General features: G+C 40.1%; 1 protein-coding gene across 5 annotated transcripts in view; it reads left to right on the top strand.

Moving 5' to 3' along the window:
- TENM1 (teneurin transmembrane protein 1) overlaps positions 1–25,056 on the top strand; it is a 695,512-nt gene that overhangs the window by 662,229 nt on the left and 8,227 nt on the right. For all 5 annotated transcript variants that reach the window (XM_054075918.1, XM_054075919.1, XM_054075920.1 and 2 more), the window contains 5 exons: positions 5,341–5,707; positions 7,505–8,015; positions 12,811–12,983; positions 15,594–15,829; positions 21,839–22,135. In XM_054075918.1, coding sequence (XP_053931893.1) covers positions 5,341–5,707; positions 7,505–8,015; positions 12,811–12,983; positions 15,594–15,829; positions 21,839–22,135 — 1,584 coding nt within the window. The remainder of the gene's footprint in view (positions 1–5,340; positions 5,708–7,504; positions 8,016–12,810; positions 12,984–15,593; positions 15,830–21,838; positions 22,136–25,056) is intronic.

The following is a 25,056-nucleotide window of genomic DNA, read 5'->3' as shown; positions in this document are numbered from 1 at the left end:
CAAATCTTGTGGCAAGGGAAGCGAAGACAAGCAGTGAAAACCACTGGAGTGGTGCCTTGCCTTCACGTTCCTGCGCTGGGTCCCTCATCTGTTGCAAATAATTGACTGCAAAGGCAGGTTGGCAAGGAGACTACCCGAGCCTTGATGCCGCAGAACTGGTGGCCTCAGACCTCGGAGCTACATCTGTGTATGTGCCACAGCTGCTTTCTCAGCTCAGGGCACAAACCAGCAGTCGTTAGGCTTCAAAACACATTTATTTGGGTTTTTCACTGGGGAACAATGAATGCAGAGAGAGCAACGTTTGTAAAGTTTAGCGCAGGGACTGCTACAAGCTGAACTGTATAATTCTGAATTGTATAATAAGCAGCACAAGGAGCATGAGAAACAAAGGCTCCTCCGGCATGGGAGAAGGCAGTGCTCCCACCGGGGGGAACGGTTCCCCACTGTCAGACCATGGGAGCTGAATTCTGTCTCTGTATGCCACTAAGAAAAAAACTAAGCTGCTGAGAGGCGCTGATAGTTTCAGTGTCAACAAAAGAAAAAGCCTGGAAGTGAGAGCAAACTGACAGAAAATGATGAAAAAATATGTGTGGTTGTCAACTGTGAGAAAATAGAGAGAAATATATGCAGTGAGACATCCTGTAGAAAGTTCAGGGAAGCAGAACCAGTCTCCTTCAGTGTAAACTACATGCACACTCCTGATGGACTGCCTGTGCAAGTCCTTCCTTGGAGCCGTTGCTCTTGCAGAAGGAAGGAGAAAGAGGGGTTCGTGTGGGAAGAAAGAAAACCACTACGTAGAAGTATGCTGTGGTGAGTAAAAGAGTTTGGCATGGAGACAACAGCTGAAGTGAGTACAAATAAGAAGAGATGAAAAAAGGAAGTTAGCAGCGAAAGAGACATATGGAAGAGGCTATGATCAGGTCTGCAACTGCATAGTAGAGCTCAACAAAGGCGAAGGTAGCGTAAACAGAAGTGCTTGAAGCTGAGTGGTACAGATAGGAAGTAATCCATCAGTCAGGACTATCAGAAAAAAATTGGCATTAATTTCATGCTACTACATGAAATTGAATCAAAATATACAAGCAATGCATGGCAAGAAATCAAAGCAATGATGAAGCCTTTTTAGGGATTTATGCAGCTTCTTTTAATCCATGATAAATGAAACTTGTCCCAGTGAAATTTGCCCCTGGAACCAAATAGTTAAGCTCTTGAAACCCGCATCTGCAGACACGGATAAATTTTCCCTGTTTAATTTTCTTATTTGGATATGAACGGTAGAATTTGTTTTGATCTGATTTGTTTAAAATAGTATCAAAAATGCCACAGCCATAAAATGTCATGCAAAATGTGCAGAAAGTTTTAGCCATATGGTCAAAACCAGAAGTGAAACAGTATTCGTCACAAACTAACGCTTAAATGTGTGTACATGTGCGGGTGTGTATGTTGAAGAAATATATGAGTACAGGCTCTCCTATCTGTGCTGCTTTGCCAAAAACTCTCATTGTTTAATTAGTTGTAAAGCTTTGCTAGGTAGGGAGGTAAATGGTTATAGAAGCACATGTATATTTTGCAAGAAAGAAACAAACACAAAAAATGCCATAGAGGTCTGAGAGCTATTTAACCACCTAAATGTAGATCTCTCAGTGAAAATCCATTTAAATTAAAGCCACCTTAGTGCACTTTGTGTTTTCCGGAGCACTTGACATGAAAAAATGTATTAGAAAGCCAGACCAGTAGGTGTCGGTTTTGCACATCTCAGACCAGACATCAATTATTAGATATAGCTGGAGCCTTTATGTTGATAGTTAATGCTGAATTCCCTGAAAAGTTGACATGTTAATACTTATATGCAGAAGATCTCATTGCTCAAGGGTGCACTTGTTTTGGCAGTGATTTCCATTGCTTCTACTTAGTCTTCAGTGAACCAAACCAGAACTGTCGCCTGAAATTTTCAGTCTGTGAAGCATGGTGAGGTACTGACTGCTACTGAACAAACCTTGTCTGGTTGTTTATAATGGATAATGAGCAATACCATTTCTGTACGCTCCTTGAAAAAAAGACCTCATTAAATATAAGGAAAAAGATTTGCAATTGGTCCAGTTCTGAGTTATAAGAAAAATATACAAGTATGGGAGAGAACTTCTTACAGAGGCTTATAAAGTATAGCTTCAAATTAAAATGTATATTAAATGATTTAATATTCTAATCCTAACTGAGGTTTTGTCTGGAAAAAACTTTTAAATAGGCACAGTTGTATCAGATGAGAATTGAAGTGCTTCTCTGTAATGTGTTTATTGGCTCTGAGTGAAGCACAACTGATGGTTTGGTCACAGAAACCTGCCGGAGGGCAGCTTGCTTTAGAAGAAAAGTAACAATCAGTGGCTTTTCAAGCTAGCAGTGAGCGTGAGTGCAGTTACACTTCAGTTTAAGCTGATTTAGGTGTTTAGTTTTCAGCCAGCAAACTGTCCTGAACCTGCTCTCTGTAGGAGCACATAACACCGGCCTTCTGCTGGGGCGAGGAACGGGGTGGAACTGCAGTAGCACCATTTTACACCGGGTTAAGATGGCTTGAAGTCTTATCCTGACAAGAACACTGCAGATTTCTTCTAAATCTGCTAAATTCTTCTTCGGATTAGAAATGCTAAGGGGTTTGTGTTTGCGTGTATGTTGGATTTTAATTGGCCTATTTCACCTTTTTTCCCCCTCCAGTTGCACTCACATAAGCTTGCAATGAGCAGCAGCTGATTTTTGTGCTGCAATGTCCAGATAGGGACAAGATAGCTTTAATATTTCACCTGGGATTAAACCATAAATACATCCGTGACCACTTTAAACCCAGGAAGGAAAAGCATGTCCTCCATGAGCTTTGCAGAACAGAGAGCTAAGCAACGGTGTAGTAACCAAAACTGTTGAAATATGCACAACTAAAATTGTGTTTATTTTTACCACAATGCAAGGTGTGACCAGTATGCAAGCCAATATGCTTGCAGTTAACAGCTGTTAGGACTAAGATTTAGGCACATCCCGCAAGTGAAATGGACAGTTAACTAAAAGTTTATTCTGTCTCAATAAATCAGATCAGCCTCAAATCAAGCAGAGAAGAAATTGTATTGGCCCAAACCAGTCCCTATTTATTGAGGCAGCAAGAGGAATTCAAATTATTCCCCAGGCAAAGGCAGTGTGGCTGCTCCACAAAGCAAAACTAGCTATTAAGACATGGCAGGTGTTGTGCAGAGTCATTATGGCAAAAGCAGATAGTTTCATCCCAAAGTTTTATCACTAATAATCTAGTTAGAGTTAATCAAAGATAATTTTTACCACAGAGTGATCTGTGAAGGAGACCATTAAGGTCGAGGATGTCTGTTTCCCATTAAAAATAATCCATTTACTTTGCTATAGCAATCAAATGTTCTACATTAAAGGTTTGCAGTGCATTGCAAATATAGTTTTTCTCCAAGTTTCCTGAAGATAGCCGTGCAGAGATTTTAATGCTAACTAAAGATTTTTACTTGGCGTCCCAGGGAACTGGCAGTCAAAGCATGGGCTAACAGCAGTGTGTAAACCAGCCCTAGTGCAGCAGTTAAGAGTCTGAGCCGTCTTACACACGAACAGAAATCAGCACCTTTCTGGAAGGAACCCGTTTCCAACTGTTTCACCACATTTATCATCATTTGGAAGGACTCTGCCACCTGGTTCAGAAGAGATCTTGAACCCGACAGCATTAGTCTTAATGCCAGTTATTATGCTGTCTAGTAAAATGGACTGGGCACAAGGAGGAATTCGATTACTCTGTGAGCCTTCATAATTGTGTGGTGCGCCCTGTAACCAGGCAGGATGAGACACGGTAGCCGCAATGCCCTCACTTTATTAAAACATCAATTATCAAACCAGCAATGTACTTCTGGAAATGAGACTATTCAGGAAACACTGATGCTTGAGAAAGGGAGAGACTTGGCCTCCAGCCTTGTTCCTGACCTGACCCCAGGCGGGCAGGTGGCTTGCGATGGATGGCCACACACTCCACCATATGTTATTCCTCGATGTTGAGCATTGTATTAGCATCTGTGATCTCTACATTCATAGATCTTTTAATTAGCTCAGTGGAAAAATGAGTAAAACCAGCAACAAAATCAGTAAATTAAATAATAGAAGCTTCTGTGACATATAAAGGATATAAAACCATTTCAGCCTGGTATTTATTCTCTTCTGACAATTGAAATATTTAGTCCAGAAAAATTCCACTCAGATAAAAGCAGCCTTCTCTTCGCAAAGAATAACAAGCAAAGCATCCTGAGACAGACAAAAATAGGCTGTCTTGCAATCTCTGTGGCTCAGTTGTTCTCTGACCTTTCCATAGACAAGCTGCGATCCAAATCCTTCACTGGCCATTAGCTAGGGAGAGGGACTGGTCCAGTCTGTTGTTGCTTCCCATCTCAGCAATCCTGCACTGCCTATTGAGCTTTCTCCACAGGAGGAATTTGAAGCTCTGGGCAGTAAATGCTACAATCAGCAGGCTATGTACTGGTTGTCTTTCAGGTTGACAGGCTGCCCCACCTTTAATTGGGAGCATGTTTAATTCCTCCACATCTTGATGCAACAGGTATAATGAGTGAGGTCATTCTAGCATGGCAAAAAAAGGCAAAAAAGCTGACCTTAAATACAAAGAATTTACTCAATCAATTACTGAAAACTGAATTCACAAAGCAAAATCGTTATAAGTAATTACAGCTTGGCTATTGTGTCATGTGAAGTGTGATATATTGGTGTATTCTGTTACAAAGAATTAACGAGTTTATATTTCATACGGACTATGTCATATTAACATTTCTTGCTTAGTAAATAAATTGTGGGAATGTGTCATATTCTTTAGTATGCCATTTCCCTTTTCTACTAAGAGTCAATTAAAGTGTTAGGACATTGACAACTGCTAACTGTTTTCCACTCTGCCAGTGTTGACTCCAACCTTGAAACAATAACATTCAGGCCTGGAAAATTATCTGGCTGATGTTGCATGGCATGAAATGTGTGGTTTTATTTACATGACTACATAGGTATAATAAAGTTCTCGTCTTAATGGACTTGTGCAAATACCTCTTAGGAGGTGCTAAATTACTTTTCAAATCACATTTTGTTCCACACTGGAGCTGGACCTCAGAAAAGAGTATGCTTGTTGAATGCCAAACCCGATTAAAGGTACATACTAGGGCATCAGCGCTGAGTGCATCCACCGAATGTGTTCATGACGTGTTGATCAGAGACTGCTGAATGAAACTGCGTTACTGTCTTAGTCATTTTTTTTTCTTTTTATTTCCCCTGCCTTCCTCTTAATTTTCTTTCCAGGTGCGGTTGGAGTGGCCAACAGACCTCACAGTGAACCCTCTGGACAATTCACTGTATGTCCTGGACAACAACATTGTCCTGCAGATCTCTGAGAACAGGCGTGTGCGCATTATTGCAGGGCGTCCCATCCACTGCCAGGTGCCAGGCATTGACCACTTCATCGTCAGCAAGGTGGCCATCCATTCCACCCTGGAGTCAGCCAGGGCAATTGCTGTATCCCACAGTGGGATACTCTACATTGCGGAGACAGATGAAAGAAAGATCAACCGTATACAACAGGTCACAACCAATGGTGAGATCTCTATAGTCGCTGGAGCCCCGTCAGATTGTGACTGCAAGATTGATCCTAATTGTGACTGTTTTTCAGGTAAGATGATGCTAGTTATTTCCTGCCTTATCTGTTGAGATCCCCTGGCACAGCTGTAGGTTAGTCAAATGACAAGGGGAAGGAGACATGAGCAATGATTCATTTTCCTTGGAAAGCTGAAAACCACATGAGCAGCTCTTTGTGGATTTCATCCATGGGATGTAGAGATGCGAATCTTCCAGTTGGCACTGGAGGAACCTGAGTGGACTTAGCTTTCCCTCTTTTGATACAGAGGTTACACACCATTCAAAATTAGCTCCAAGTGTGCCTGCCTTTTCTTTTCCAACAATGTTTGCTCGTGTTGAAGAAGGTACCAGATAACACCTAAAGGTTACTGGATTGGCAGCCCCTCTCACCAAGAAGGGTGCCAAGGTGTTTCACATCCAGTGATAAACACTAGCTTAAGCTTTCTCATCGTTTGTGTCATGCCATACAATGAGCAAAATGACGCAAACACATAATGTTCAGAATTTCTTCTTTGTGTGTTTTAAACTGGAACAGCCAAAACCAGTTATGCACTGCACCACTGGACATTTTCAGCAGCACAGCTCCTCTCCATTGCATGGTCCAAAACAAATTGGGGCTTTTTTATTTTTCGTAAAAGCATCTTTCATAACGGGACAAAGGAAAGCATTCTCATATGCAGAGGTGTGCAGTATGTTGTCATCTTGTCATCTCTCAGAACCACTGTGTTCAGTACCATAATGCCATCGTAAGTCTTAAAAAGCTTTCCTTTCAATTAAAAGGTTAATTGCTGACAAGAAAACATTAAGTATGTCAAGGACAGAGAGAAAAAAAGGTAAATGGTCTTCCAGAGAAGGTGGGCTGCTGACCCAGCGTTGTAATGATAGTCAAAGCTCCATGTGCATTGCCAAGCTCTGCCAGCTTCATTTACAGCTATGGCAGACCAATGCTGAAAAGAACCTCGTTTAGAGTACCTATTGAGGGAAACTGCCCTCAGTGCTCACAAACTAAAAACTGTGGCAAATCTAATGATTGTGCCAGTGTTGGGTTGGTAAAAGGTGGGGACCAAAACACCAGCTAATTCATCCATCTTTGAGGAAGCATGGGTTGTGTCAAAATCTCCACCAAATTTCAATTCTCAGTCAGGAGAAGGGGAACAATACAAACCATAATGTGTTTTTCTCTAAGAGTGAGTTATAATCTGCTTCCTTGTTAGTTACTGAAAATCCTCCTCATATATAAAGTCATTTTGATATGCATATACGGTCCATGATAAAGCAAATGTCCTCCTCCAACCTTAAAGTATACAAACAAAGCAAATTATCAAGTGATAGTGGTAGGGATTGTACTCAAGCCCCCTTTTTACTACTATTCTTGTTTTATTTTCCTGTAGTGTTGATTTTTTAATAAGTATGAACTAATCTTTTGCTTTTAGCAGTGTCATTTGACATGAATTACTGGGTTTTTTTCCTCTTTGTTTTCTTTATAACACAATTCTACTTTAACTATATACCAGCAGACAAAGAACAGGGAATGAAACTTCCGGTGTCACGGGTTTATTTCTTTCACAATTTTGCCATTAATGCTTTCTTGAGCAGCAGGGTTTTGGCCTCAGCAAAAATGGTTTAAGTTAGATAATTTATTTTCTTGTTTGTCTTCACTGAAACTGATTTAGAATTGCACCAACCTTAGATAATATGGATTTAATTAGTTGGAAGAAGATACTGTTTTATTGACCTTTAAATGATACTGAGGAGAAGCAGCATGTCGGGCTATGAGGATCAACTTAAATGTGGGTATTACAGATTACTAAAATTACCATTTCTTCTCCAGGTGATGGTGGATATGCCAAAGATGCAAAGCTGAAAGCTCCTTCTTCTCTAGCAGTCTCTCCTGATGACACGCTGTATGTAGCAGACCTTGGCAATGTTCGCATCCGTGCAGTTAGCCGAAACAAGCCTCATCTCAGTGACACGAATATGTATGAGATTGCATCACCAGCAGACCAAGAACTGTATCAGTTCACCATCAACGGCACCCACCTGCACACGCTGAACCTCATAACGAGGGACTACATCTACAATTTCACCTATAGCGGGGATGGAGATATTGGCACCATTACCAGCAGCAACGGGAATTCAGTTCACATCCGCAGAGACACGAGTGGGCTGCCCCTGTGGGTTGTGGTGCCGGGGGGACAGGTGTACTGGCTGACAATAAGCACCAATGGGGTTCTTAAAAGAGTTTATGCCCAAGGCTACAACCTCGCTCTGATGACATATCCTGGAAACACAGGGCTTTTAGCAACCAAAAGTGATGAAAATGGATGGACAACTGTGTATGAGTAAGTCCATGACATTAAATATCTGATGTACAGAGTCTTATTTTCAATGAACATTGAAAATTTTTTAGTCAGCTCTAGAAGTTTAAAAAGACATACTAACGCTGCATGAGAAAGGACAAGTGGTGCTGTTGTACAAGATTTTACAATGAAACACTACCATTTCTTAACTACCAAAGCCTTTCATATGTAAAAGCTCTGTACGTAGTGCCCATTACATGCAGCAGAAATTGCCTGAAATTCTACTTCGTTTGTGGTTTATTATAGAGAATCAGTTTGTCTAAATGAAGATATGATTGTGGAATCTTTTGTAACTAAAGAAGTAGAGGCAGTTTGTTACAAAATTCCTGAGGAAAGCAAAAAGGGGAAAATTAGCGTGCTCACCAGAGAAGGGAGTGTCACTAAGGAAGTTGAGAATCCCAGTGAAAGTGTAATTATTTGTCATAATCCTTGACCTAAGGATGTGACAAGTTATGGGTGGAAATAATGTGTTAACATTGCAGTATTAGTTCAGAGTCTTAAAGGAGGATAATAATGCCAGCTTTCTGTGGAGCATAGGAGTTCATGGTCAAAAGCTAAAATGAAAAGCCATCCAGGTGAAATATGAACAGAAAAAACATTAAGGAGAATTATGTTATTGCATAAGTCACCTGGAGAGGTAGTTGAGTCACCATCATTACAGGTTTTTAATATTATATTTTCCTAAAATGGAAGTAGGATAAAAGCAGACAAATCTACTGTGTAGCATGTGGGATTTTTTTTATTCAAAGGCCGGTTTTTCCATCCTGCCCTCTATTATTCTGCCAAAGACTAAATTGATAGGGTGGACATAAGTATAAACCATTAGAGAGGGTCATTGTTGACAGTGTGTGTGAAAACAAAACTATACAGGGCCTTCCTGGTTTAGTTCTCATTATCAGGTCTTTATTGATACAAATTTAAATGATCTCTCAACAAGACAAAGTTCACTGTTGGCCTGGTGCTGTGTAAACACTGATCTGAGTGTCACCTTGTATGAGCAGAACTGACTTAAAGTATATGCTTCTTTGTAATAATTTCAGCACTGCGGGTGATCCATTTAAATCCCTTCTTGAGGACCACATAATCCAGACCATGGACCAGTGACACTTTCAAAAAGCTTTTACCGTAGCTCAAAGTCACGCCTATTACTTCTTAAAATGCTGAACGCCGTGCATTGTTGCAGGGCCTTTATTGTTAGAGCAGATTATTTTTGTCATGTGTTTCTCAGTCTCAGTATTCTTACTCTGTCCTATTGACACTGAGTGTAAACTATTTCACACAATTATTGCTCGTACCTGTTGTCTTCTGGAAAGTTGTTTGTTAAAGTGTGGCTCATGCTTAGTAAGATCTCTTAAAGGATTTCACCTGCTTTTAAGTGCCTCCCATTGTATGTAATAGAGATGTCTTCACAAAGAGATCCCTGTGTCTTGGAAGGATTGATATGATGTCTATGATTAACACAAAGAATTTTTCCTAAATTAAGCAGTTGTTTGTACTGCCGCAGTTTTAACTGCAGGCTAGATAGCACTGTCCTCACTTGAAGTTGTCCAGGCTTTGCATGACTGTGCACTTCTGCCAGTCTTGATCAGTCAGTAGAAATTAACAGAATTACAATTCTTAGCATTACAAAAATATCAGCAGAGTTTAAATAGTGAAGCCATGTCATCAGTACTTATGTTCAGTCCAATATTTTAAATGACCTTCACAGTCTGTGGCAAATTCCTGAATGGCTGATACGCAGAATGTCACCCGGCCTGCTGCAGTCAGAGGGGCGGTTGAGTATATTCAGCGCTGTGCTGAGTAGATGTGCTTTCAGGAGGTACCGCTCACCTTCTGCCATGAACAGGTCATGGGGCGTGATGGTCTTGGTTATCCTTTTACCAGACATTGTTTTCCAGACAGGTCACATTCAATCTAAAGCCCAATTTCAGTTTGAAAATTAGATTTTTTTTACTTACAGACGAATTGCTTCTGAGTCCTATATGAATATAGCATTGGAGCAAAAGAGAATTATCATACGAGGAACTTTCAGATTGCTTGGAATCATCTTCTCTGTTTAAGCTAGATTTGCATTCACATCCCAAAGTTCAACCCATGGCACTGTCAAGCTGAAATGGGGATGAGTTTGTTTAACAACACGTATCACACACACTTGGGAATATGAGCAAAGATAATGAACTGTTCAGAACATCTACGGATATGTCAGATTCACTCACAGAGGGAAGTTATTAAGAGGTAGAAAACCACCTACAAAAGTACTTGTCATCAATCTACTCTAATCTGATGGAATGGAAGTACTGAAAGAGCTCTTGCATAAAATTATAGCTAATGTACAATTTTCAGTCATCTAGATTTTTTTAATACTGTATCATTAAAGCTGTAAAATGTGAGGGGGAGCACTGGGCCTCTATTAAATCAAGGACAAGAAAACACCTGCAAGAAACAACTCTCTCTGAAAAAATTAATTAGACCTCTTTCCCTTTGAAATGATATAATTCTTAACTGTGCTACGCAGAGAAATGCAAATGGATTGTGAAGCTATATCCCCAAGTGTGCATTTCAAATATTGGTGAGCACTTCCTCATGTGAGTACTGAAATCAACGCAATTATTTGCCTGATTAAGTGGTCACTGACATGATTAACAGTGGCATAACTGGGCCCCAAACTAACATTAAGAGACATGTCATGATTCTGCCCCTATTAATATGGGTAGGACATTCCTCTGCAGGAATCGAGTCCCCGTGTGCTACTATTCATCTTGTGAAAGGTGGCAGAACCTGTCCTCGGAGGGCTGGGTTTCTTGAAGCCAACGAGAATTAAGAAAAACCTTTTTAGTTGGTCATTCTGTGGAATTATTACTGAGTCACTAATCTGCATGTTCTCCTTGAAGTCAGTGGGGCCATCTACATGAGTAAGAGTCCATTGGCATGTGCTCTGGTCTCATTAGAATTCAGTACCTCATCTGGCCAGTCATCCAGTAACAGATTTATCCCATTTTCAACTACACAGTGAGTTTTGTATCTGATCATCAGCACCACCAGCAGCAAAACTGGATCCTTAGCAAAGATGGATCTTGCACACAAGTTTACATTCCAACTAATTGGTGGCATTTACACCTTAAAAATGCATGGTTTGGGGATTTTTCTATGGTATGGTAGAAAATCCAAATAACCTAGCAAGCCATCATATCTAAGAAGAGATGTGGTATCTAAACAGATTGTGGTCAAGCAGTAAATGAAATATAACTGCCTAATGTTAATGGAGTTTCCTAATGATGAAAAGTAGTGATCTGAGTCAGTTTTAATCGCTAGGTGTGGCACTCAGTCAATTTGCACAGAACTGGCATAAGGGGGGAATGCAAATAAGTCTCATGATGTATGTGAGGGCAGTAGGAGGTGAGAGAGAGAGAGAGATTATATTGCATTTAACATTTTATTAATTTGTTTGTCAAAACCCACAAGATGGTCGCTAGTTCATTCTCCACTGTTGGAAAAGAAGAGCTGCTCTGTTTTTCTTCTTTATTTTGGGGAAGGGAAGAGAAAAATTCCTGATTTTTTTCACCAGCACTTCTTGTGACATATAGATTTTGTCTGACTTTTAGCGGGAAATAAAGATCCTAAGGAAGTGATGCCAACGCATTAAAGTGAAGGGCATAGCCAGATCATCTGCTGATGTGAACTGGAAGAGCTTCATTGGAGATAGTGGAGCTTTGCCAGTTGATAGACTGGCTGAGAATGTGTTTTGTGAATGAGGGGAGACACTTAATAGAACATGAAAACTTAATGATGTTTTCCTACCTGCACAAATAGGCTTCTGTTTTATGAACATGAGTTGATTTTACTCATTCAAATACATCTGCAGTGTCAGTGAGGTGTCTTGATTGAATAAAAATGTGTTAGCATCAATAAGGTTTTTAAGATGGAAGGCATTCATGTGAAACTATGTCAAGTACCAAGTGATGTTGTGCATTGTTTTAGTTGTGAACCATCAGAAAGAACAAATATGTCTGTAGAACTGAAAAGACCTGTTAGAAACACTGCTCCAGAGCTTCTGAATTAATTATTGTCTTTTTCATAGCATGGCCTGATTCATATAAAGTACCTTAAACAAAAAGAATTTCTTTAGCACTGATGAAGTTTAGGTGAACTAAAATGTGGTGCTCTGGATTCAGGTGCTGTTACTTGTGATGAGAAGTTCCTGCTGATTTGAGGAGGGCCGTGGGAAATGTAACGCAAGAGTAAAAGCCGTGTAGGCAACTCAATCGCTGCAGATTTCAATCTAATTTTGTCACTATTGTTATGCTTTACATCCCCTTTTTAAATTCACCGTTCAAATTATGCACTTCGCACATCAGCAACAAAAGGCAGTTTTTGAGTGTTGCAGAATCCAAGAATTGGTATTATTTAAGCTTAACGGGTAAGGAAACGCCTTTTCAGGGTGAGTTGGTTGCCTGAACGCTGAGTGACCTCCAGTGGCCGCCCTCCCGTATCACATCCCAGCGGGCTGAACCCCAGCTCTGGCAGCAGGTGAAAGATGCAGATAGCATCTCCTACTATCCCCAGCTGCTTTTTATCCAGCACCACTCAAAAAAGAGCCTAACCAGGAATTTTCATTTTGGGAATGAATGTATTTTGACTATGCACCAATTATTATCTTTTACATTGTGCTGGTAATGCTTCTTACTTTTTTTCTTTTTTTTTTTTGTTTTTGCTTTTAGGAGTACCTACAAGACAATAATGATGGATTATCATGGCTCTTTAACATCATGTCTTGCAGGTATGACTCAGATGGCCATCTGACCAATGCGACCTTCCCGACCGGAGAAGTCAGCAGTTTCCACAGCGATGTTGAAAAACTGACACGAGTAGAACTGGATACTTCTAACAGAGAGAATGTGATCACGGCCACAAATTTCTCAGCTACCTCTACAATATATACTTTAAAACAAGGTAATGAAAGCATTTCTATTATTTCTTCCCTATTCATTAAGTTTCGATCCTAGATATTATTGTATTCTTAACCGTTTGTCCAAAAAAAAAAAAAGATATTAGAATTAGTTCTTTTGTTTCTTCCTTGCTTCAGTACAAATAGCTACGTACTACTTATAATTCTCCTGGGGGGCCAATTAGAATCAAACCACAAGGGAGCTCTTTTTCTTCTAGAAGACTCCCATGGATAGATTCTAGTTATTGAAATCTCTGATGTCTCCAGGCTTTATGTGCTACTTTCTACTTCAGCATCTGGAGGACTTAGGCTGACCTGCAATACGCTGAGCTTTTCTATTCTGACAACTACTGCCCAGAAGAATGACAATATCCGCTGATGTTTAGCACTGAAATGCCTTGCTTGGCCAATGCTTTCTGGTAGTGCTGTGTCCTGGTGACAGGGCTTGTAGGAAGGAGGAAAGCATGACCCACCTGCTGGTGACTGCCTTAGAAATGAGCTTTTGACTCAACCCCTGTAGACACCACAGTATCTCCTTGGCAATATCATCTCTCTCAAGAAGAATCTACCCTCTGCCTAATGGAAGTGCCCCACTGTCCTCCTCCATATTTTGCAGATTCATCATCAGAGTTCTGGTTTATATAGTTTGATCGATCTGGGGTTTTTTTCTCCTTGTGGATTTTTTCTGTTGTCACTGGATTGTTCAGGCTTTGAGAAAGCAGGGAAATAGCTCTCTGATTTCCTTCCAGGTCTGCTCTAGAAGAGCTTTGTAACTTTGAGTAAATCACAGAGCTTTTCTTCCTCTCAGTTTTTGATCTATAAAAATAAAATAGGAAGAACTCAACTCACAAGATACTCACTCATTGCTCTTCACTATTGCATTGGAGAGATAGCAGTGAGTAAGTGGAAATAGTATATTATGTTGTTGTATCACTTGTTAGCCTGTCCAAGCGACCTCATCTGCTCTCTGTATCATCTACTGACTGCCTAATTGTATGTCTGTCCTTAAATCCGAAGCCCCTCAAGCTTGGCATGTTACCAAATTCTGTCTCAGGAAGATGCTAGCACGCTATGGGCAGTGCCAGAAATGAACAGCTGTAGTTATTATCATACCTATCGTATTTATGAATTCATATAATTTGCATATTTCCACATCCCCGTGAAACTAGCGCTCGGTGAACAACCAGTCAGGCACGATGCCCTTACATCCGACTCACAAAGTCTCTTTTAACTTAATGCCTGTTACCTTCACTTTCTGATATACCCAATTTTCCACGTATTCTGGTCTCAGAAGCTATAGCAATTACTTCTGTGTGTACCAGCTTAAAAAACAGGATACTTTTCATAGTTCCTAGCTGGTATGAATTCAATTGCATTTTAAGGGTGAGGCTTTCACCTTATCTCTTAGCACTAGATGTCCAGACTCATGATGGAGTTGCCCTCTGGCATCTGAGCCACGGTAACCTCCTGCACGCATATCCCTAGCATGAAGAAATGCAAGGCAACTTGGCACAGCTCTGCCTGCCATGAAGGAATTACAGTGCCCAGGTAGGAAAAAGGGAACATGCGGCAGCTCAACAGCTTTGCGTTCTTGCAGTGGAGACCTGCTCTGGACCCACTGAGTGTTTCTGGCCTTTTTGAGGAAGGAGGGGAGGAGGCTGTGCTAGGTCATCCCAGCTGCCTTCAATTGCAGCACAGTCCTGAGCCTCTGGAGCTGCTCACTGTGCCAACATTGCTGACCTATTCATTTATCTGCCAACAACCACTTCCCAGTGGGTCTCTTGTACCTGGCTTCAGGCTTATGGTTGACTATCAGTGTGCCTCTACCCCAGGCTCCTGCTACTCATGGGAAAGGGAAGGAGTTTTCAGTACAGTGATACAGGAAAAAGGGACTGAATGGGGCATTGGCCATGATCTTAGACATTTTGAAAACAGCTTTCATGCTCAACCTCAGATACACTATCCTTCCAGTACCTGAAGAGGCTACAAGAAAGCTGGGGAAGGACTATTTGCAAAGGCTTGTAGTGATAGGATGAGGGGCAATAGGGATGAACTGGAGAGGGGCAGATTTAGACTGGACATAAGGAGGAATTTCGTCACGATGAGAGTGGTGAGGCCCTGGCCCAGGTTGCCCAGGGAAGCTGTGGCTGCCCCATCCCTGGAGGTGTTCAAGGCCAGGTTGGATGGGCCTTGGGCAGCCTGAGCCCGTGGGATGTGTTCCTGCCCATAGCAGGGGAGTTGGAACTGGATGATCTAGGTCCTTTCCTATTCTATGATTCTGTTCCATTAACAGATCCCAGTGTGCTAAAATAAACAGAATATCAGTGGTCAAACCCCAGCCTATGGGTTTACATTCTTTTAAGCTGAAAAAAAATCTTTTTATTCCGGCTACAGGAAACCTTCACAATGGAAATCGTCAGTCTAATCGCCATAAAAAGCTCTTTAGACACGGGAAGGCCTGATGGTTACCATTGCAAAAATCACACTGCATTTGGTGTGTGCTCAGCTGTCTGTAGCCTAGGGACAAAGCCCTTTTGCACCTAACATTTGCTTCATAAATCTGGGGATCTGAACTTTTCTCTGTTCACTGTTTTTTGTTTGTTGTTTTTTGACAGATAACACACAGAATATCTACCGGGTCAGCCCAGATGGGTCTCTGAGAGTCACCTTTGCCAGCGGAATGGAAATCACGCTTAACACGGAGCCTCATATTCTAGCAGGGGTTGTCAGCCCCACTTTAGGGAAGTGCAATATCTCCCTTCCGGGAGAGCATAACTCAAATCTTATTGAATGGAGGCAAAGGAGGGAGCAGACCAAAGGCAATATCTCCACGTTTGAGAGAAGGCTAAGGGTAAGGCTTCCTCTTGTGTCAAGTGCACTATTCCCTTTGAAAACCATTGAACTAAAATCCTGTTGAAATGTGCCACTTCCTAAGAAGAGCAATGGAAAGTTTGTATCAATAGTGGGCCCCAGCCATGAATTTCAAAACCAAATTTCTGTGACAGTCGCAGGGATGTTTGATCTCCGTTTGATATTGGTTGTGAGACTTGACCTCAAGACATAATTACTTTATCTCTTTCTCTTCTTTTTCAACTAAGAACTTAATTATGGCTTTGGAAGAAGCTGTGAGCAAAGGATGATGCGTAGTTACTCTGGCACAGCAGCGGAGTTGGAACCACGTTCTGCCTCTCTCAGATCTATCAACCTTCTTTCTTCTGAGGGAAATAACAGGTGCCAGCCCGTGCCAGGGGCAAAGGGTCTCCCAGGGCACATCTTGGGTTTCCTGGCCAGAGCATTTCCTGCAGGCCAGAGTAATGTAAAGCCTTGCTGAGTATCCGAACAGGCTGTGTATTCTGCCCTCTACCACATGCTCTCAAACCCCCTCACTCCCTCTGACTGGGTTACGCTATGGCTCTAATGAAGAGTTACTTTAACACTGCATCTGTGGTTTATTTTTATCTGTGAGGAGAACTCACAGATTACAATGGCAGATGGTCAACATTCAGCATTTAATTAGGTAACACTAAGGCTCAGAGACTGCTACCTTGCAGAACAGGTTTTTTATGAAATCAGTTCTGGTTTTCACATGAATACCCCTTAAAATGCCTGTACCAGTAGTACAGTTGGGAATTTTGGCCTTAAAAATGTTGCATTATTAACCACAGCCTTTCTGGATAGGTATTATCTCTGAAGGTACATCTGTTAACTCTGAAAATATAAAGATGGTTTTTAAAATCACTGAATTGTCTTTTGGTTATGAGGTTCTATATAGTTTTAAGTGTATTTTCTATTTAGCTTTTAATTGCTTTGATCAATTAAAAAGGCAATACTTGGATGACCTGGCTAGACTGATCATGGCATGTGAAACACCTGTTTGAAAGGACATCTTTCAGATTTAACAGTCACAGTTACTTTATTAGGATCTTACAAACTCTTCAGTTTTTCTTATCCATCTTCTGCCTGCCTCTCTAACATAGTGTGGTTCCTCATAGCCCTGTCTAGGGAACAGCTGAATTTACTTCAGTGGCAAATGTGTTATGATGGCAAGATCCAAAGTATAGACTCCATGTCTCACATTCATTAATTGATTTTTGTGTGATTTTGTGCTTAAATGACTTTGTGGCACATGTTTCTTTAAGGATCTTATGTAATAAAATCTTAAACAGAAAGGATAGAGTCAGCCATCTATTCTGCTTACATTGCCTGGGCCAAGTTGTTTATTACAGTTATATTAAATATAAGTACTTTATCCTGCACAGTTTTCCTATTATGCAGTTTATATTTTCTAGTATTGAAATTGATTGCAGGTTCTTTTAACTCATTTTCACTCACTTCTGCATGATCCTTAATATTGTCTGCCAAAAAAGGGGAGGAAATTCAGAAATTGGTAGGATTAAATGGATTCTGTCTGGAGGCATAAAATGTTCATTGAAATACTGCAACGCTGAAGCTGTCTCGAGCTCAGCTGATTGACCTGCCTCTAGATCGGGCTGTCGGTGCACAGAACTGCTCGTATACACCTCTTTGTCCTCCTTCACCTTTATCCAGTGAGGGGATGGAAGGTGAAGTGTTGGAGTGGTTTTTGATGCGCTCCTGTCTTTTGTTGTCTGTCCTTCCAAAAGTATCCACTAGCGTCACAGCAGCTGGCCATCGCATTGTTATTTCTGTAAATTGTGTCTTTTTATACCTACCCAAGATCAAGGAGGCTTAGAGATTGTCCCTGTCTATGCAGAAGGACAAGCCGGCTACCTATATTACGATGTTTTCCCCTTCCTCAACTATACAGAGCTCCAGGACCATCTGTTTGAGGGCTGTTAGGGCAAGGCTGAGGGAACCAAGTGGGAAAGCACATTAAATGTGGGTTTGATAGTGGCAAAGAGGAGAAATATTCTATGCATAGGCTACACCATGCAAATAGACATAAGAAAAAGGGACAAACGGACTATCAAGGCTGTTACTGCCAGTAAGAAGGACTTTGGAGGACAGGTGAAATATACAGGTCCTGGAGTTCAACTTTAGCACTGAGAAGTTTGCAAAGGATGCTAATGGAGTGGGAAGTCAGTGGAGGTAGAAGGAGCTGGAACAGGGCAGCTGGCAGGGAAGGCAAGGGAGTGCCAGAATTTACCCAGAGACAGCTATCTCTCCTTGGTGATTAAAGAAAATATGAAGGATAGCGGGAGCGAAAATACCATCATAAAGTGTCTTTGAAGCGGTACACCAAATAATGAAAGGGATTTAGGGCTTGCTGTTGAGTACTGTGGGGAAAAAAATGTAACATCATTAGAAACTCTTATGCTGGGTAAGGTTCTGTTGAGACCTTCTGAAAACTTCTAGTGAGTACGTTTAAAAAGAAAGTTTTTAAACACTTAATATGCTATGACTGGTGTAATAGGAAGTGTGTTAGAAAGCTTGCAATGTAGGACAGAAAGAACTATGCTGAACTTTGAAACTATATGTAAAGAAAAGCTCTGGGGATTGGACCAGTTCTCAATGGAAATGAATAGACTTGCAGAAGCCTTCAGTTAAAGAAAAAAAAAACAGCACAATGGAAAAGTTTTCTGAGGGGGAAAAAAGCATAGGAATGAGGTTTAAAGATGTTACTTAGAGATCAGTCTTGATACCATCATTGAAGCAAATGGCTTTGAATGCTAAGACATATAAATTAGAAGTCAGGTAACTGGGGATGAGGTAAAGGATGACCTAATTGAGGAGAAGAAAGGTTTTCTTTTTGTGCCTGGCCCTAACATTTTTAACTCTTATTCGCAATTAGCAACCTTCTTGAAAGCACGTCACTCTATTAGTGTTATTTACAGTTCTGGAATGAGGCATTCTGAATGAAGCATTCTGAATAATGCCGTAAATGTTGTGTTTTAAAAAGTGAGATTTTTGCATGGTGTGATTCCCTGCTCTAGAACTAGAGCAGAAGTGAGTAAGTTAACTGAAGTGCTAGAACAGACATCTAACTTTATCTCAGTATCTAAATCAATGTGGGAAAAAGGAATTAATCACAGGTTTCCTTTAAGTGCAGAACTACCTGCCCCGGTGCTTCCTGAGTATATATAAAACAGGCTGTAGGCATGCATGCATTTTATATTAATAATATATCTATGTACAATCAGGCATTTTAACATCAATCTTAATCTAGCAAGACTTCTTTTTTGTCAATCGAACTGCTATTTTAATTGACTTCTAAAAATGAAGCAAAGTCTGTTGTTAAAACCAACGAGCATGATGCATAGTAATGTACTGATTAGAATGCAGCTCTGTTCCCTCATGTCTTTTGCATAACTTAGAGGAACGTGGCATTGGATGCAGTCCAGGTTTTATAAATGAATACCTATGAATTTGAAAATTGAATGCTTGGCCGATCTTATTTTTGCCTTTTTTTTTTTATATGATAACAAAAAAAAGGAAGTAACTCACTGTTCAGAAGTCATGGAGATAGAGGCTTTTAACAGCTATGTTTATTATTGCATTTAGCAAATGATCTCCCTTTATTTACCAGTCTTGCAGCAAGTTCTAATGATAGGACCAAATCCTCTGCCAGTGTGTATCAGTTTATATTGACTCAAATCAAAACACAGATGAGGGAATAATACGATATCTCATCTTATCCACACTTTGTAGATTGTTTGAGAATGAAAGTCAGAAGAAGAGCACATTTATGTGATTATTTACACTGCAAAATTTCTGGCTATAAAGATAATGGAACTAGAGTCAACGAGTGTTTAAAAATATATAATAAATCTGTCTTTTTATGCACTACTAGTGTTATTATTGAAGTAAGCTGAATTTTCTCCCTGTTTTCACCAGCTGAAATTCTGACTTGATATTGCTTTCAGAAACCAGTTTTCCTGGGCTTCTAACAGAACACAAGCTCCAGCCTCTCGCAGGAGCTCTTTACTACCTTGTTTGTTTGTTGGAGGAGTCGTCTTTAAGAAGCCAGTGGGATTTGAAATCAGCTTTTCAGTGACAACATTGAAATGAGGCCTGCTACTCATGCATCATGTTGTCGTGCCTTGAGAAGGGTGTTAAATTTAACTTAAATCTAATGTAAGAAAATAAACAAATGAGACATAAAACGTGGACTATAGGGGAAGTAATGGCATACACCCAAACCTTATTTTAACTCTGAGCTTTCAAACACTGCTGTTATTCATTTCGCTGCTAATTCTGCCTGTTTGTTTTCATTCTTATTTATTCTATCATCTCTGAAATTTAGATTGCAAGCAATTTTGTGTTCAAGACTTCTATTTCTCCTAGCTGCATTCTACAATAATAATAATAATAACAGCAACAAGAACATTAAATAAGTATATAGGCAGTAAATGACTGTAAGCCAGGGTATATCCCCTGCTTGCTTTTCAGTTATTTTACGACCAAGAGTGTTTGTTTTCAGAAATTGCAAGAAGTTTGCAAAGAAATATAATAAACTTAATCCATCAGACTACATACAAGCAAATATAGCTGAGCTGAGCACCACATTTTACTTGGGCTCCTTAACCATCATTAGAGCATAAATTGTAATAGTTACAGCAGTCTACAGGGGTATATAGGTATTTTACAGCTATTGTAAATGAACACTATTAAAGTTAGACATGTGTGTATATAAAACCACAGGAACGGTAGCTGAAGAAAGAACACCTGCTTCTTCTTGATTTTCAAATTATTTTGGATCTAAAAACAGAAAGGGGAGAGAGAAAAAAAAAATGTTCTTTCTAATCACTACCACCATATGATCCCAGCTTGAATTATTAAACAGGTATTCTTAACTATTTCCTTTATAGCTGTGCTCCAGGTCTCAGTGAGGAGCAAGCACTGTGCTGTGCACTGTGCTAAACACCTGCACTGACGCCCTCTCTGCTGTAAGGAGTTTATTAATTGAAATAGATTAATACAAGTGATTAGATAAAATGCAGTAGATAAATGTGAGTGCGTCGAGCATTGATCTGAAAAAGGCAAGTCAATGAACAATATCTTATGGTCCTTTAAATATCTCTGATATGGTCCTTTATATCTCTGATTTAAATGGAGTTTAATAGTGATTGCCCAGTGACTGAATGGTGTGAAGGTAGGTGATAAAAGCACTGGACAAATACATTTTGTCTTCATGAATCTGGCTCAGCTTTGGATTTGATTTCGAATTGAGAATTGGGCTGCCTGCTGCATTTTCCTGTTGGACCATAAACGTTAACACATCATAGCGTAGACACTCTGTCAGTCTTCTGGACACAGTGAGTTTAACAAATGTCGCAGGTCCCAAATGTGGTGAGAGCTACAACAAAGAGTATGGTTGGCATCAGGCGCCGCTGCTGCTGTCTTTCATGAGCTCTGGGGAGTGGGGTGGTTTTGTGAAGACGCGTGAGGATGCTGGGAAGCAGGGTCTGCAGGAGCTGCAAGCACAGTTCTCTTTCCAATATACATGGGCTGTCCCAGAGCAGTGTCTGATCTTCTACGTTAGTGAAGCTTAAGAGAGAGGATTTGAGGCAGGATATATTTGCGGGCTTAACTGCGCATCTTTTGATGGAATCAAAAAGTTCATCCACAGAGAGATGAAAGTTGATAAAAAAGAAGGAAAACTTAGGCAAAGGTGTGAACAGAGGTGAGGGTTTAGCACATGGAAATAGGATGCATCCTGCAATGCAAAGTATCATAACACTGAATGCAAGCAGCATTTTGTGTCTCGGTCTTCCTGTTTCTCATCTAGATATTTTTCTATTTTCTCATATTTAATAAGGCCTAAATTTAACATCATAATGGTAAACTATTGCACGTTTTCATTAGAGCAGGCACTGAAATGTTTGCGTTGTGTGTTATTAAGACACATTGTTTTCTTACCTTACTGTATTTTTGTGTTCAGGCCCACAACAGAAATCTGCTTTCCATTGATTTCGATCACGTAACCAGAACAGGGAAGATTTATGATGATCACCGAAAATTCACTCTTCGGATTATGTATGATCAGATAGGACGCCCAGTTTTATGGTCGCCCATCAGCAAGTACAATGAGGTCAATATCACTTATTCACATTCTGGATTAGTCACCTATATCCAAAGAGGAACGTGGACTGAGAAAATGGAGTATGATCCAAGTGGGAACATTATTTCCAGAACATGGGCAGATGGTAAAATATGGAGTTACACATATTTGGAAAAGGTAAATAATTTAAAAAGTGGATTGTTCTACTAAGGGAAAAATATTTGGATTCATATAGGTATTACATTGTGGACTATGTTATAATACTACCTCTTGTGAGAGTGTTTAGGACTTTTTAAACAGAAAAACACATACAGTTACCTAAGTAGACAAAAATGTCTCTGGACATACTTAGACCTACGTGTCACCCATTCAAACGTGGCGTAGTTGAGGTAGTTGAGTTCTGAAGAAAGTTATCAGCACCTCAGATTTAATTGGTGGGTAAAAATGACTTCTTGGTCTCAAGTCTAAGTTCAAGTGAACAAAGGACACTCTCACTGCTGAAAAACATGTTGCTGCATGTTATAGCATAGTCAAAAATATAACAGTCGCTGAAAGGAAACGTTTTGCTCGCCACAAACACAGTTCTTTTACGCCAAAACTTTGAGCTTGTGAGTACAAGCTTGTACCTATTCAGTGCTGTGTTGTAAAGAAGAGATTTGGCCTGTGAGGAGAAAGATGACTTCCATATTTATGAAGGCCATTTTGGGAGGCGGGGGAGAATATTACTGTGGAATGAGTTATTGCTCTGCTTTTATAGTGTCTTCATGTCTAAATTGCTCGAGTATTGTAATTTTCATTTATGTCTAAAGGTAATGCTCACAAAATGGGGGAATAAGTCTACAGACTAAGGAAGAACAGCATCTCCGTCTGCAGAGGCATCTCGTTTGGTCTTGTCTCTCAAAGCGAATAAAACAATCTGTCTCTTTAAAGCTTTCACAGCATAGTGTGAAATTGTATTCAAACAATGTCCTTTTAACAACGGTTTTTAAAATAGCAAAGCCTTGGACTATCCAATACAACCTGAGTTTGCAGAACATTTTCTCTAAACCTGTCAACCACGGGGAAAGGCTAGAAGGAGGCAGGTGAGGTAACACAGATAGGGGGTATTACACGCAGCAAATCCAATGACTTTGAAGTTATTTATATATTAAAAAGTTTCAAATGTGTACCTTTAAGATAAACTTTGCTGTACTTATTTTGAATACATTTAAGCTTGATCCTCAGAAAACTTAAGCCTAACCCAGAGAAGAAAATTATTTAGACCGGAGAATGCATAAAAATGTGATTCCTTCCTTGTCTGCATGCACTGTGATTCTTGCATGTGTTAACAAGATTGTCAAACCCTAGAAGCTTCAGAAGTTCGATTCAGATAAATTTGTTAGGGCTCCTTTTGTCTGTATGCTCTTCTGCAAATTGCAAGTAAACAGACATTTAATACAACTTTCAAATATTTGAGCAATGTGCATTTTGGAGGAATCTTTTATTTTTCCTTTGGGCGAAATGAACTGTAACTTTGGAAAGATGTATGCTTCTTATCTTTCCAAACCACTTTGTTCTTAGTTTATGAGGAGCTTATAAATAAAGTCATATAAATGAAAACTGTTATTCTGGAATTCTGCACCAGTGGCCAACTCCTGATGTCATAGAAGCAAATAGCAAAAGATTACTGGTTCAGGTAGCAGCAGGTTTCGTATGTGTAACTCATCATTGAAAGTCGTTCTCAATATGGACATAATCTTCAGCTATTTAATGTGCTTTCATCAGTGTTTGTGCCTTGTGCCAAAGAAAGATGGATTCACTGTCAAAATGAGACATTGAGATATCGTTTTGTGGCTCCATTAAAGTCAATAACTCATGGTGTTAATTATGTAATTACTGCTAAAGGTTGTCTGAAACCTCATAAGACACAATGAATCCTTTTTTCAAAAGAAAGATTCTGCAGTTCACTTCCAATTCGTAGTTATTTAATTCTTCATTTTTTACTATTTGATGAATTAATTAGTTAATTGTACATCTTCAAAAATCTCTACCCCTTCCAAAATCAGCCAAAATACTTTTAGTTTTAAAAAGCACTATGATGGTGGCACTATAAATCATTATTACCAACGAGATTCAGTTCCTCTTGTTTGGTCACTTCCCTCAATTAGTTAATGGTGTTATAAAATCTCCTGAATACTCCAAGCTTGCTTCCAAAATCCTGCGGTTTACCACCAGACAAAACAGATGAGTGGCTCTGTGTGTATGTTGGACAGAAATGACATCTAGTGGTGGTGCTCAGCATTTCTGTGTATTCCCAGTAGAGCTCCAAGTAATTGCCGCTGGCTGTTTGTCTCAATATACCACGCTGCATCAATCATTACGGGGTTGAACAGGCACTGGTTGCTTTTATAAAGTGACACCTTTTTGGATGTTTTATGAGCAACCCCCGAAATCCTTTAAAACAATTAGACCCCAATTTGTGCAAAGAGTTGAAAGATCTATTGTAATATTATTAAGATGAGTTGGGAATTAATTTTTTTTCTCTTTATGGTGTCTTCTAATAGGCTAGAGAGGATACTAAGTCACCAACACTTGTACTGTCTATCCTTTTACTGTCCTGGACAAAAGTGGAAAAGCCACAAAGTGCTATAAAAATGGCACACAGGGGCACTAAAGTTATATTAGAGATGTTTCTGATCTTATTATTCATACTCTGTCAATGGCAGACAGCTTAAAAACAGGCCCGGGAGCAGTATATAGAGAGAGGCGTCATATCAGTGCTAGGAGAGAGTTCAGCCAGTGGTTTACTATAGACTGGGGACCCTTAACTGAAGGTGAAAACAAAATAAACACTGTGCGTGTTAGAAATGCTTGGCAGACCAGCAATAAAGCGATCAGAAAAAGCTCATTGTAAAGGTTTGTCGTCACCAGTTGGCAGAGAGTAACTTGCGAGTGGCATATGTTGGTGCTCTCTGGTTTGTGTACCGGTGACAGATGTCTTTCACCAAGGGCAGGAAGAAATATTTCTTAGGAGGGTGGGGTGCAGGGAGGATGGCCAAAGCTTAGCGTGTCTTTGAGCCTTTGAATAAGCTCTTGGGTTATTTGTCAGAGCAAAGTAG

The sequence above is a fragment of the Cuculus canorus genome, chromosome 10 (genome assembly GCF_017976375.1).
Source record: "Cuculus canorus isolate bCucCan1 chromosome 10, bCucCan1.pri, whole genome shotgun sequence".
In the NCBI taxonomy this organism is placed as follows: Eukaryota; Metazoa; Chordata; class Aves; order Cuculiformes; family Cuculidae; genus Cuculus; species Cuculus canorus.
This window is presented reverse-complemented; position numbering and strand designations above follow the sequence as displayed.